The sequence below is a fragment of the Erythrolamprus reginae genome, chromosome Z, assembly GCF_031021105.1.
Source record: "Erythrolamprus reginae isolate rEryReg1 chromosome Z, rEryReg1.hap1, whole genome shotgun sequence".
Lineage (NCBI taxonomy): Eukaryota > Metazoa > Chordata > Lepidosauria > Squamata > Dipsadidae > Erythrolamprus > Erythrolamprus reginae.
This window is the reverse complement of record NC_091963.1, coordinates 122400039-122415514: the sequence shown is the minus strand read 5'-3', so window position 1 is coordinate 122415514 and position 15476 is coordinate 122400039. Positions and strand designations below refer to the sequence as shown.

General features: G+C 37.1%; 2 protein-coding genes across 2 annotated transcripts; one reads left to right on the top strand and one right to left on the bottom strand.

Annotated features, from left to right (window-relative positions):
- LOC139153992 (olfactory receptor 14I1-like) lies at positions 1-3793 on the top strand. The gene is made up of 2 exons (XM_070728420.1): positions 1-28; positions 2856-3793. The coding sequence occupies exons 1-2, from the start codon at positions 1-3 to the stop codon at positions 3791-3793; spliced, it is 966 nt and encodes a 321-aa protein (XP_070584521.1).
- A 5739-nt stretch (positions 3794-9532) lies between these two features.
- Positions 9533-10474, bottom strand: LOC139153991 (olfactory receptor 14A16-like). The gene has a single exon (XM_070728418.1). It carries the CDS (start codon positions 10466-10468, stop codon positions 9533-9535), a length of 936 nt encoding a protein of 311 aa, XP_070584519.1. The 5' UTR covers positions 10469-10474.
- Positions 10475-15476: the final 5002 nt, after the last annotated feature.

Here is a 15476-nt window from a genome sequence, read left to right as displayed (position 1 = left end):
ATGCTCTCAGAGTACATAAAACAAAAATGTACATTTGTTAGGGTCTCTCCTTGCCTCAAAGGCCTCAAGGAGATACTTTTTATTAAATAAAATAAATAAATTTACTACTACTGAACATCCAAAATATTCTATTTAATCCTTTGTATATATGCCATATGTGTACATACATATTATACACAGGCACACAAAAATATACATCAGGGGAAGGTTTGGTAGGGAAGGTTTGCCTATTTGCAGATGACTCTAAAGTGTGCAATAGGGTTGATATTCCTGGAGGCATCTGTAATACAGCAAAAGATTTAGCTTTACTAGATAAGTAGTCAAAGCAATGGAAACTGTAGTTTAATGTTTCCAAATGTAAAATAATGCACTTGGGGAGAAGAAATCCTCAATCTCAGTATTGTATTGGCAGTTCTGTGGTAGCAAAAACTTCAGAAGAGAAGGATTTAGGGGTAGTGATTTCTGACAGTCTCAAAATGGGTGAACAGTGCAATCAGGCAGTAGGGAAAGAAAATAGAATTCTTGGCTGTATAGCTAGAGGTATAACAAGCAGGAAGAGGGAGATTGTGATCCCGCTGTATAAAGCACTGTTGAGACCACATTTGGAATACCACATTTGGAATAAAGGGTTAAATAAGGTTCAGGAGGGAAGTGTTTTTAATAGGAAAGTGAACGCAAGAAAAGGGGCCACAATCTGAGGTTATTTGGGGTAAAGATCAAAAGCAACGTGAGAAAATATTTTACTGAAAGAGTAGTAGATGTTTGGAACAAACCTCCAGCAGACATCGTTGGTAAAGCCACAGTAACTGAATTTAAATATGCCTGGGGTAAACATATATATCCATCCTAAGATAAAATACAGGAAATAGTATAAGGGCAGACTAGATGGACCATGAGGTCTTTTTCTGCCATCAATCTTCTATGTTTCTATGTTATCTACTACACATACTGTATGTGTATGTACACAGAGAGAGAGAGAGAAAGAAAGAGAGAGAGAGAGAGAGAGAGCTCTTCGAAAACTATACATTCAACCTTAGTTAGTGGATTTGGAAAATCACACTCAGAGTCCACTTTCTGCCACACATTTAACCATAACTTCTGTACAATAGAACATTACACATGCCTTCAAATGTTCTTCCCTAACTTGCACATGACTGTAGGAACCTGGAAATGTAATGGATTGAGTAAAATGTGGTAAAACTCATTTAACAACACTCTTGCTTAGCAACCAAAATTTTGGGCTCAACTGTGGTCATAAGTCAAGGACTAGTTCTACCTTCTCCTGAATGGCAGCCTTGTCCTGGTAAACTCCTTCTCCGTTCTGACAATTTTCCTCTCTGTTTGAGACAATCTAATAATCCAAACAATCTAAGGTTTCCTTCTGCAATACTGGTTTGGACTAGATGACCTCTGTGATATCTTCCAGCCCTAAATTGCTATGCTGTTTCAAAGTGTCTTCTGAAGCCACATCTAGTGGTAGGGTTTGTGATGCTTTTATCTTCTTCTCTCTCTCTCTCCTCTCCCTCTCTTCCTTCCCTTCCTTTCCTTTCTCTTATTTCTCTTTCTCTTTTTCTCAGTCTCTTTCTTTCTTTCTTTCTTTCTTTCTCTGCTGAATTTTCAAATAGTTATATATTTAGATTTTTCATTACTAGTAAATTTGTATGGTAAATACATTGATCAACTTGCCAAATATAATTCAATAAACTTTAGGAGACATAAGTGTAGGACTAAATACTTTGTTTTTATTATCAGTAGGGAGTAATGTGCACACACAAAAATAATAAATGATTAAATAAATGAGATAGTTTAATCAATATATATTTGTATTGTATTCTATATAATCTATTTACCATCAATTAAAAATGTTGATTCTTCTAATCAACTCTGTGTGACTCTTGAGACCACTAAATGTTAAAGGGACATTAATAAATATCCCTTTTACTTCTAGTATGTTTTGTACCTGGCTCAGAAGGAGACAAAATTGCAGTTTGTATTTCTGAATATTATTTGGCAGGAGAAGATTTTAATCAATAATGTAAAAATGACAGAGTAAGTATTTTTCATTTGCCTTATTTTTTTTCTAATACTCTTTCATTCATAATTTCTTCCTTACCCTGTCAATTGTTAAATGTTATTATGCTGAATCATCGTAGTTAAAAACATACAGTAAGTCCTGAACTCATCAGAAATATCACAATCCTTTTCCCCTCTGTCTTCTTCTCATTCATTTTACAACTTTATTAAGTTTAGCTTTTTGCAGAGTTGCAAATATTCTAATATGGTCTCTACATTTGGAAGATGCATTAAAGTTTTGTATTGATGATGAAAATAATTTTAAAGAATTGAAAATATTTTTTCATTATCTTACCCACCATGATCATTGGTTTGTATCATCAACCACCACCACCACCACCATTATTTTTTACAAATTTGATTTGTAGAAATTGTCCATGGTATAAATTCAAATGAAAAAAATAAAAAAAGATGGATTGAAAATAATATTTGATGAAAATATTATTATAACTGCATTTTTTTGTTTCTGTAGCATATAGCCAGAGGCAGAACTAAACAAGAAAAAAACCAGACATGGAATTATAGTCTGTTTGTGCTCTAAGCTTTACAGATACTTTCAAACAGCAGTTAAGTGCCATTATAAGTAAACTCTAATGTATGGCAATAATCAGGATGACAGGCATTTATTTTTTACAAATATAACTGTTCAAATAACAAGTTTTTAACAAATGTAAAAAAGTTCAAATATATGAAATAGTTATAATTTTTTTATCCCCCCGCCCCCTGTTTTATTCTTTTTACTCCCCAGAAACTATACTTAATTTAACCCTGAGAAATGAAAGCTTTGTCTAACCAAACATCCATGACAGAATTTCTGCTGTTGGAGTTCTCAGATATCCGTGGAAATCAGATTTTGCAATTTGTTGTGTTTCTGGTTTTTTATCTGGCTGCCATTTCAGGAAATCTCATCATTATTTCTGCAGTCATTCTTGATCGCCGACTACATACTCCCATGTATTTCTTCCTCATGAATTTAGCTATAACTGATCTCGGGGCTGTTTCTGTCACCATACCCAAATCCATGTCAAATTCTCTCATGAACACCAGATTGATTTCATACATTGGTTGCATCTTCCAAGTGTCTCTCTTCCTCCTCTTTGCAGCTTCTGATTTTACTCTCCTCACAGTCATGGCTCATGACCGATATGTTGCTATCTGTAACCCACTTCGATATGAGATAATTATGAATAAAGGAGCCTGCATCCAGATGGCAGGCAGTGCATGGCTCAGTGGATTTCTTTATGCCATCTTGCACAATGGCACTACCTTTGCCATGACTTTCTGTTCCAATGTAGTTGACCAGTTTTTCTGTGAGCTTCCAGAGCTACTAAAAATCTCATGCTCTAATTTATATCAAGTTGAATATGTCCTTCTTATTCTAAATGCTACCATAACATTTGGCTGCTTTCTCTTTATAGTTGTGACATACATGCAGATTTTAATAACAGTTTCTCGAATGCCATCATCCAAAGGAAGACAAAAGGCCTTTTCTACATGCATTCCTCATCTCATTGTAGTTTCAATGCTTCTATTCACTGGAATGCTTGTGTACTTGAGACCAATACCACATGTCTCCTCAGAAATCAATATGGTATTTGCTGTCATATACTCAGTGATTCCACCCATGATGAACCCAGTGATCTACAGCATGAGGAATAAGGAAATAAAGCTTGCTGTATTCAAGCTTTTTAATTTAAATAACTTTCAAAAACTGATTTAAAAATAATGTTATAAAATTGATTTGCTATTCTATAAATGTATTTTTCCATGGATAGTAAAGACTCTGTAAATACTTAGATATTGTTCTGCATTATATCAACAAAGTCATTTATATCAACAAAGTCATTTATATCAAAAGTCATTTATATCAACAAAGTCAAATTTCCTGTTGTTTTTCCATGGATTTAGTAGGGCAGCGGTTGAAATAAACAAGACAGTTTGAATTAATTTCCTTATTTTATAATTTTGCATACTACTCTTAAAATTGTCCTAGACTATTGGCAGCACACTAATGTTACAATATAAATTTTGAAAGTAAAACAATTCCAATAACATTGGTAAAAGCATAACAGTAGACAATAAGCTAAAAAGTCTTCTCCATGTTGTTTTATTACAATTCATCACACAGTCAGAATAACGATTAGTCTATATTTGGCATTTTTATCCATCTATTGAATTCTTCTCTAGGGCATGGGATAGGCATTACTATTGTTATGATTTATCCTTTTTACACATACACAAACACACATCAAAATGGTAAACATACTTAATACATCTGCTTCCTATTTCCCACCATAAGAACAATCCTATTAAGTTATTTAGTGCTCCAAGTGAAGTTGCAACATCCATTTTCTAGCATCAATTGTTTGTGCTTTAAAAATATGTATCTATAATTAACCCAGAGGTTGTGGTTGCTGTATATTTATCCTTGAATTATTATTTTTAGTTGTGTTAACTATACACATGATGATGATGATGATGATGATCATGATCATGATGATGATTGTCTTGTTGTTTTGTATGTACACTCAGTGCTTCTGCACCAAAGACAAATTCTTTGTGCATCTAATCTATTTGACTAAGTAAAATAAAAAATTAAGACCAACTACTCATTCTGTATGTTAAAGTTATCCATAATTTCCTATATAATTTGTATACCTTTCAGTCAAAACTCCTAATTAACTAAAGGAATAGAAGTTAATCCAAGTGAAAAGAGTGAAGAAACTGTTACAAATCAACATTGATAAAGTGGTATTCTGCTATAAATTGTATATTAAATGAAACGCACTGAATTTGATCCAAACTATACCAGCATGGGATGATGATTTGTGACTGGTAGATGACAAAATTATATGTTAATTATAAATACTCTATTAATCTTCAAATGTTTGAAATCTGTATTAAAGATAATAGAGATAAAATTTTCTGAATTTTCCCGCCAAAATCACTGTAAATCTTCACTATTATCCACCAACTATTCCTTTCATTATTTCAATGTACGGTAGACAATTTGAGGTCTATCAACTTCACTATCAATATGTATACAAATATAATATGAATGTATTTAAATAATAAATTAGCTAATCTATTTATTGCTTCCTACCATTCATTTATTATGAATTGCAGTTATACTTATTAGTTTCCTCAATATATAAACATTTTCCATAATCCCTCTTCAACCAACAGAATCTGAAGAAATTGTGAAGAACTAGATACACTCTCCATTTTTAATGCATTTTAAATATATTGTTTTAACTATTAGAATTTGTTTATTTATTTGTTTGTTTATTTATTTATTTATTTATTCAATTTTTTAATACTGCCCTTCTCCCTAAATGCTATTCTAGCAATTTCAAATGCAAGCACAAGTAGTTTAATACATACCACTTTAGTGGAAGTATTTCAGGTGCCTTTGGCATATAATGCTGGCCTCATGACCATATAAATTGTCTTTGAACAATTTACATTTAAATTTACATTTATTTGCATATTGTATTTGTTTGATTAATTTAATAGTTTGAGATTGGGAGACAATGAGGTAAAATCAAATAATGTGAGAAAAAAATATTTGAAATTTTCCTGTCTATATCATTTGTGTGTGAGAGAGAGAGAGAGAGAGACACACAGACAGACAGACAGACAGATGGGCAGACAGACACAGAAACACACACACAGAAAGAGAGACAGACACAGAGACACACAGCGACACACACACACACACACACACATACACAGAGAGAGAGTATAGTGAATCACCCGGAGACATGGCTGCTGCAGTAACATGAACAGGAACCCACAGAAAAGAACAATAACAACTCACTGACAGCTTATATATATTTGAATCCAATCAATAGAAACCAAACCTTGTTCCCGCCAAATAGCACTTCCTGTTGTTGCCAAGGACATGACACCCCTTCCTCCTATGGGGCGCATGCGTAGTCCTTCAAGAACGCCGGTCTATGGCGAATATTATTTTATTATTATTTTATTATTTATTGGATTTGTATGCCACCCCTCTCCGCAGGCTCGGGGCGGCTAACAACAGTGATAAAAAGCAGCATGTAACAATCCAATACTAAACAACTAAAGAAAAACTTATTATAAAACCAAACATACATACAAACATACCATGCGCAAATTGTAAGGCCTAGGGAGAAAGAATATCTCAGTTCCCCCATGCCTCATGGCAGAGATGGGTTTTTAAAAGTTTACAAAAGGCAAGGAGGGTGGGGGCAATTCTAATCTCTGGGGGGATTTGGTTCCAAAGGGCAGGGGGCCGCCACAGAGAAGGCTCTTCCCCTGGATTCTGCCAAATGACATTGTTTAGTTGACGGGACCTGGAGAAGGCCCACTCTGTGGGACCTAACTGGTTGCTGGGATTCATGCAGCAGAAGACGGTCCATGAGATAATCTGGTCCGGTGCCATGAAGGGCTTTATAGGTCATAACCAACATTTTGAATTGTGACCAGAAACTGATCGGCAACCAATGCAGACTGCGGAGTGTTGGTGTAACATGGGCATATTTGGGAAAGCCCATGACTGCTCTCGGAGATATTCTGGTCCGATGACATGTAGGGCTTTATAGGTCATTACCAACATTTTGAATTGTGACCAGAAACTGATTGGGAGCCAGTGCAGGCCATGGAGTGTTGGAGAGACATGGGCAAATCTAGATAGCCCTACGATAGCTCACGCGGCTGCATTCTGCATGATCTGAAGTTTCTTAACACTCTTCAAAGGTAGCCCCATGTAGAGAGCATTGCAGTAGTTGAACCTGTAGGTGATGAGGACATGAGTGACTGTGAGGAGTGACTCCCAATCCAAATAGGGCCGCAACTGTTACACCAGGTGAACTTGGGCAAACGCCCTCCTCGCCACAGCTGAATGATGGTTCTCTAATGTTAGCTGTGGATCGAGGAGGATGCCCATGTTGCGTAACCTCTCCGAGGGGGTCAATAATTTCCCCCCCAGGGTAATGGACAGACAGATGGAATTGTCCTTGGGAGGCAAAACCCACAGCCACTCCGTCTTGTCTGGGTTGAGTTTGAGCCTGTTGACATCCATCCATATCCCAGCAGCCTTCAGGCACCAGCACATCACTTCTACTTCTTTGCTGACTGGACATGGGGTGGAGATGTACAACTGGGTATCATCAGCATACTGATGATACCTAACCCCATGCACTTGGATGATCTCACCCAGAGGTTTCATGTAGATATTAAATAGCAGGTGGGAGAGAACTGACCCCTGAGGCACCCCACAGGGAAGAGACCTAGAGGTCAACCTCTGATCCCCCATTAACACCAACTGCGACCGACTGGAGAGGTAGGAGGAGAACCACTGCAGAACAGTGCCTCCCATTCCCAGCCCCTCCAGCTGGTGCAGAAGGATCAATGGTATTGAAAGCTGCTGAGAGGTCAAGAAGCACCAGGACAGAGGATAAACCCATGTCCCGGGCCCACTAGAGATCATCCATCAGCACGACCAAATCAATTTCCATGCTGTAGCCGGGCCTGAATCCAGACTGCTGAAGGCCTAGATAATTGGCTTCTTCCAAGGACTGCTGGAACTGGAGTGCCACCAACTTAATAATAATAATAATTTAATAATAATTTATTAGATTTGTATGCTGTCCCTCTCCGAAGACTCGGGGCACCTTCTCCATGAAGGGAAGGTTGGAGACTGGAAGATAGTTATTAAGTACGGCTGGGTCCAGGGTAGGCTCCTTGAGGAGGGGGCACACAAATGCCTCCTCATAGGGAGCCAGGAAGGACCCCCTCCCCAAAGAAGTGTTGACAATCTCCTGGACCCAGCTCCATGTCACCTCTCTGCTGGCCGAAACCGGCCAAGAGGGACACAGATCCAGTAAACAGGTGGTGGACCTCACAGCTCCAATGACCTTGTCCACTTCATCAGGTGTCACCACGTCAAACTCCTACCAGACAGATAGACAAGGTCAGGCCCCAGGCACCTCGACTGACTTGTTGTCAGCTGACTCTGCTATCCAATCGGAGTCAAGGTCCATCCAGATCCAAGTGATTTTATCAATGATAAATGTATTAAAATCCTCAGCACTACTCTGCAAGGGCTCCCCAACTCTCCCCTGATTAAGGAGGGAGCAGGTCATTCTAAACAGAGCGGCTGGGTGAAATTCCACTGATGCAATCAAGTTGGTATGATATGTGCATCTTGCCACCTTGAGCGCAACTTTTTAAGTCTTACAAGTGTTCGATCAGACTCAGACTTACTTTTCCTCCACCGCTTCTCTAGACATCTCTTCTGGTGTTTCAACTCCTGGAGTTCCTCAGTGAACCAAGGAGCTCTCCAGGGTCTAGTGGCACAGAGAAGTCGCAATGGTGCAATCTGGTCAAGAGCCTCAGTCGCAACCTTGTTCCAGGCCACGGCAAGAGACTCTTCTGAACTGTGGACAAGTGAGTCTGGTAAAACCCCAAGCACCCTCTGAAAGACCTCTGGGTCTATTAGGCATCTGGGGTGGAACCACCTAATTGGTTCCACCTCCCTGTGGGGAATGTTTGGAGCCATAAAGCTGAGCCGTAGCAGAAAATGATCTGACCGTGACAAAGGCAAAACATCTAAGCCCCTTAGTCTCAGACCATTACTCAGTTGCTCCAACAGAAATATCATGTCAGGTGCATGTCCCCCCTCATGAGTCGGTCCCTGAACTACTTGAGTCATGTTCATGGCTGTCATGGTGGCCATGAACTCCTGTGCTAACCCAGAGGATCCGTTGAGTGACGGCAGGTTGAAATCTCCCAGGACAATAAGCCCAGGCTACCCGGCTACCTCCTCGAGCAGCACAGATATTAGTAATATTATACAAATATTAATAAGGAGGGTTTTTTTCCTTTGAAATTCTGTTCATCAGCTTTAAAAGCATCTATCCCAACTTCCCAAACAAAGTACTTTTCAATGCAACTCAAGTACATCTTATTTATTTGTTTGTTTGTTTGTTTGTTTGTTTGTTTATTTATTTATTTATTTATATGCCGCCCCTCTCCGTCTATTGCAAAACAAGATGACGATGATGAATATGATGATAGCAATAATAATGATTATTGTAATATTTGTCAATAAGAAAGACAAAAATATCTGGACAATGGACGTGACAGCACCTGGAGGCAGCAGAATAGAAGAGACAGAATTGGAGAAGATAACAAAATGCAAAGACTTGCAAATAGAAATAGAATGATTGTGTTATATACCCATTGCAAAATATTTATTTATTTAGCTATCTATACTTCACCATTTACAAAGAAAAAACATTGCAAATGGAAAGAAAGCAGAGCTGCATTTATTTATTGAAAATCAAACATTGATAACAAGAATATTAAATTTGCCATAGGCCATTTTCTGGACCAATCTCTCATACAAAACTTATACAGTCCCCATTCAGCTATTTAATTAGCTGAAATCAAATCATTATAAGAATGTTTACATTTAATTCATAAATTCTTTCAATTTCTGTGATATTTTCAATACAGCTCTTTGGATATCCTTATTCCTCAAACTATAAATGATGGGATTAAAAACAGGTGGCAAAATTGTATATAAAACTCCAGAAATTAAATCTGCCTTGAGGGAGGAAAGTGACTTTGGTCTCAAGTATGAGAAGACAGCCGTGATAATAAACAAGGCAAAAACAGTGAGGTGGGGAATGCAAGTTGAGAAAGCTTTGTGTCTTCCTTGAACTGATGGGATTTTCAACACAGAGGAAAAAATATAACAATAAGATGTCAAGATGAATGCAAAGCAAAATGAATTCACACTGAGCCCAATCAGAAAAATTAGAATTTTGTGGCCTTTTGAATCAGTACAAGCTATCTTTTGTAATTGAGGCATATTACAAAAATACTGGCCAATCATATTGATTCCACAAAAGTCCAGCCGAAAAGTCAAACTGGTTTCTAACACAGCATGAATCAAAGTGGATATCCAAGCAACAGCTGCCATTTGGATGCAGGCATTCCAGGTCATAATCAATCTGTACTCCAAAGGATGGCAGATGGCAACATACCGATCATAAGCCATGATAGTAAGCAAGAAAATCTCTGCCCCAACAAAAGTAATAACTAAAAAGACCTGTGCAACACATCCAGCATAAGGAATCAATTTGTTGTTTGTAACTGAAACAGCTATTGTTTTGGGAACTGTAGTAGAGATGTAGCAAATATCTACAAATGATAGATTGAGCAGAAAGAAGTACATGGGTGTATGAAGATGTTGATTGAGTATCACGGCTGAGATGATGAGAAAGTTCCCCACTACTGCTGTTAAATAAACAAAGAGAAATATAAAAAAATAGAAAAGTTTCATATCATGGTCATCTGAAAATCCCATTAGGAGGAAATCTGTAACAATGGATTTGTTGCCCATTATGCTAATTTCGGTATATCTATAAAGAATGAGTTAAAAATAGTTATTGCAACATAAAATTTTGGAACAATATTACTAATTAATTAATAGTTTGCAGTAATATCTTCATGTAAATATTAATTATACACATTGTTTTGTAATAATTTGTTATTCAATCTACATGAGTAAAGGTTGCAGTATGTTTACATTTAGTTATTTTCCCTTTCCAAGTGTTCTACCACAGGTATATCAAACTCTTGAATCGCTTTTAGCATCATACAATGCTGGGTTATCATTCTTCCTTTTTGGAAAAAATCCTTTTTCTTAGGAAATGATTTTCAAATAATCAGTTCATATAATGAACTAAAAAGCTTTGACTGTTGTTCTTAAATTTGAGTGATTATTGTGTTCCTTTAGTCATCTGTACTGCATCCATCTTCTCATTCTTCCATTCAACTATGCAAGAAAGTCTTACTAGAAATAACTTTTCTGTGTGCTTATATGTGTTGTTGTGTGTAAAACTTAACAAATTCTAAGCTATGCATTATTTCATACCAGTGCATTTTCTATATTCCTGAGTTGTTGCAGATATCTACATTTATTTATTTTTCTTCCTAAACCCTTATCATATTTTAAATGAAAAAATAACTTAGCAACAATCATTTGAAGATTTGTAAAAAAACAAGTTTAAATATATTCTCTATGTTTTTAAATCTCTACATTATTACTACTCTTTGTTCATACAATTTCCTCCATTCTTGTTAGGAAAAAAAATCTGTTCTGGTTATCATGTATAAAATTGCTTACCTCAGCCTGCGGCCAATGCTTCTAGAAGATGAAATGTTTATGTGCCGAAGTTTGTTTTTATATATTTTATATTTGAAAAAGCAAAAGGAATCAAGTCTATTCCCTAAAGTGTTTTATGAGTTGTGTCATAAATTTTCAATTTGAAGATGGCTGTTTTCTAAATTAAATAGTAAGCAATTCTAAACCTGAGAACCCTTCAGTGAACCCTCTTTTTCTTTTTTGGATCTCCAACTGATTTCCATCTTTTGAAAAGCATTCTTTAGAAGATTAGGGAAATGTAATAAATTAATAATATATTTTGGATTAGTCAATTTTAATTTCAGATCCATTGAAACCAGCTGAGCATTGTCTAGGACAGACCTGGGCAAAGTGCGGCCTGGGGACCAGATGCAGCCCACCTGCTGTCTGTGACCGGCCCGCGGAAGTAGGAAGTAGGAAGGAAGGAAGGAAGGAAGGAAGGAAGGAAGGAAGGAAGGAAGGAAGGAGAAATTCTCTTTCCATGCCCTTTTGCAAAAGTCCAATAAATGCTCATTTTTTAATTGTTCATTGGTTTCATTGGCTTTTCCAAGAAATTTAAAGCAAACCCCACACCCCACCTCTCAGGGGGAAAAAGGGGAGGAAGAGGAAGAAAAGGAATCCCAAGCTACTTTCAGGCAAAGGCTGCATTATGTTTTCTCAACTGACAATGTAGGTCAGTTGAAGAGAGGCACCTGAAAGGAATATTTTGAAAGAGAAGTAAAGAACTGCACAAAAGCAGAAATAAAAGGCAGAGAAAATCAGAGAAACAGAAGCTTCTCTCCATCTAGAAAAGGAAGGAAGGAGAAATGGAGGGAACAAGGAAGGAAGGAAGGAAGGAAGGAAGGAAGGAAGGAAGGAAGGAAGGAAGGAAGGAAGGAAGGAAGGAGTGGGCAATTAATTTATAATTATAATATAATTATAAAATATAATATAGTATAATATAGCATATCATATCATAGTATAGTATAGTATAGTATAGTATAGTATAGTATAGTATAGTATGGTATAGTATAATATAACATAATTATAATTGTATTATTATAATTGTATTGTATATTATTGGGTAGAACTGATTTAATTATGTTATAATTATAATTTATAATTATAATATCATTAACTCAGTTCTACCCAATAATATACAGTATTGGGTAGAACTGAGTTAATTATATTAATCCGGCCCTCTAAAACCATCCCAATTTCTCATGTGGCCCCATGGCAAAATTAATTGCCCACCCTTGGTCTAGGACTTATTTCATATTTCTTAACTGCCAATTTCCTTCATAGAAGAGAGGTTTTATATTTTATATTATTTAAAACTGTTTGTTGCTCTTCTCTGCACTCTTTCTAGAGTCTCAACATACTTTTTACATCACGATGACCAAAACTGAATGCAGTATTCCAAGCATTATAAAGTGGTATTAACACTTCATGTGATCTTGATTCTATTCCTCTGCTAGTGCAGCTTAGAACTGTGTTAGCTGTTTTGGCATTGGCTGCACACTGCTGGCTCCTATTTAAATGATTGTCCACTAGGAGGCCAAGATTCCTCTCACAGTTACTGTACCTGAGCATTTCTGGTTTTTTACCTAAATGTAGAATCTTACTTTTTTCTCCATCAAATTTCATTTTTTTACATAGTGCCAAGCTTCAAGTCTTTCAAGATCCTTCTGTATCTTGAGCCTATCTTCTGCAGACATGGCTATTCCTGTCATTTAGAAACATAGAAACATAGAAGATTGATGGCAGAAAAAGACCTCATGGTCCATCTAGTCTGCCCTTATACTATTTCCTGTATTTTATCTTAGGATGGATATATGTTTATCCCAGGCATGTTTAAATTCAGTTACTGTGAATTTCCCAACCATGTCTGCTGGAAGTTTGTTCCAAGCATTTCAGTAAAATAATATTTTCTCACGTTGCTTCTAATCTTTCCCCCAACTAACCTCAGATTGTGACCCCTTGTTCTTGTGTTCAATTTCCTATAAAAACACTTCCCCCCTGAACCTTATTTAATCCTTTAAAATATTTAAATGTTTCGATCATGTCCCCCCCTTTCCCTTCTGACACCTTTTGGTGTCATCTGCAAATTTGATGAGTTCCCCATCTATTCCCTCATCCAAGTCGTTGCTGAAAGTGTTGAAATGTACTGGACCTAAAATACTCCACTGCATACTTCCTTCCATGTAGATGCAGTACCATCAATCACTGCACATTGAGTATGGTTGGTCAGCCAGTTTTGTATCCATCTGGTGGTGTTGCTATCTGTTGTGATTCCGTCTGAGGCTCCTCGGGGAACGGCTGAACCTCTGCCGGCTCCATGCTCAGAGGGGGAGGATGAGGAACAGGAGGAGGAGGAGGAGGCCCAGGCAGACGGGGAGGAGGAATATCAGGCTGAGGGAGAGGGAGAACAGCCTGAGTCCCCCGGGGTGGAGCTCTCCCCAGCAAGCAGCCTGGAGTCCTTAGATGAAAATGCACAAGCCATAATCGATCTCAGGCAGAGAAGAGCAGCACAACGAAGGGGACAATTAGCCAGGTATTTCCAGCCCTAAATAGGCAACAGCTGGGTTTGGGTGTGGTTCTCCCCAGAAAGGCTGAAAAGGCAGACCCACCCTTCCTGTATTGTGGAGTATTATCTTTGGGAGTCCTGGGACCTGGCTGTGATCTTTGGCGTCTCTGATTCTGGCTTGTGGCCTTGAAGGCTGAAACCTTGGGGGGAAAGGCGTGGGTCTTATTCTCTACAGTGGTGTGTGTGCCAGCAAGAAGTCTGCTGTATTGTCTGGCCGTCAGGACTCTGCTGTGAAGCCTCATAGCCTGCCTGTTGGGAAGAACAGGTTTTTCTCTGTGTTTATTTTTCAAACTATAAAGTGCCTTTGCTTTTACCAGCGTGTCTGGCTGTTTTTTCCAGTTGGTGTTGAAGTCTGGGGGCACCCAGACAGAACACTATCTAACCTACATTTTTCTATTTTATCTAGTAGTAGAATATGGTCTACTATTGCCATTACCAAATGCCTTACTGAAGTCTAAACAAATTATATCAACAGCATTCCTCTGGTCCACTAATTTTAGCACCTTGTCAAAGAATACAATAAGATTAATCTGTCAAGACCTGATTTTGACAAACCCATGTTGACTTTTGGTTATTACTTTGATTGCTACTATTGTTCATTGATTTGTTGCTTGATTATGTTTTCCAAAATCTTTCCTAGTATTGAGATCAGACTGATAGGTCTGTAGTTTCCTGAATCTATTTTTCCCCTTTTTTGAAGATGGTGCACGTATCCATGCATCTTATAGCCCTCTTAGGAATGGGGAATCCTATCCACCCAGCTTGTATTTTGTGTTCTGATTTTCTTTTTTCCCTTGTTTTTGCCAATGTGTAAGACAAAGAATTTGTTGGTTGAGATTTGAAGTTGCCAATTGTTTGACCATTATGACACAAAGTCAAGGTCTTTTTGAAGGGTAGCAGCTGAAGAATGTGTTAAAGAGGTGGGTTTTAACTTCTTAACCATTACATTCTATACCATTAGGTTCTTTTAGGGGTGGGATGGTTCTTGAGTCTTTAAGCTGTTACAAAATTATATAAGGCCTGGTTGGATTTTGTATGTAGAATGTGATAATTGGCACATTCAGTCTTTATTTGGTGGCATATATTTTTGTAGTGACTTTTAAAGTTAATTACATAGCCAGTTTTGTTCAGTGATTTTTTTGTTTAATGATTAATCATGCTTTTCAGCCTAGAAGTGCGACTAACAGGCTCTGCTTTGATAGAAATAGAAGTGAGAAGAAATAAATTAAAGCAGAGCAAATAGTACAAGTTGTGCAATAGTGGAAATTGATTTCTTTAAAGCTTCCAGGTAAAGTATATTGATGTCAGTTTTGATTAATTCCAAAAGTACAAAATTGTATAAGAGCTGTAAATAACCCTGAAACTGGAAGCGGGATCTAGAGGTAGATAAATGTTGATGATCAATAATTAGATATGCTATCTCTGCTCCAATGGCAGAAGATTCTCAAATTATGTTTTTTCTTCTAACTAGTATATTAATGGATTTGTCTTAATTTCTACTTATTGGAGTTTTTGAATTATTGAAATAAATAATAGAAGCAAACTGATATAGTGTAGTCTGTATATTTGTCAAAACTCAGATAAGCATTTTTAAAAAAATCAGTAGCAATGCACTTATACAAGCTTATATATTAGATA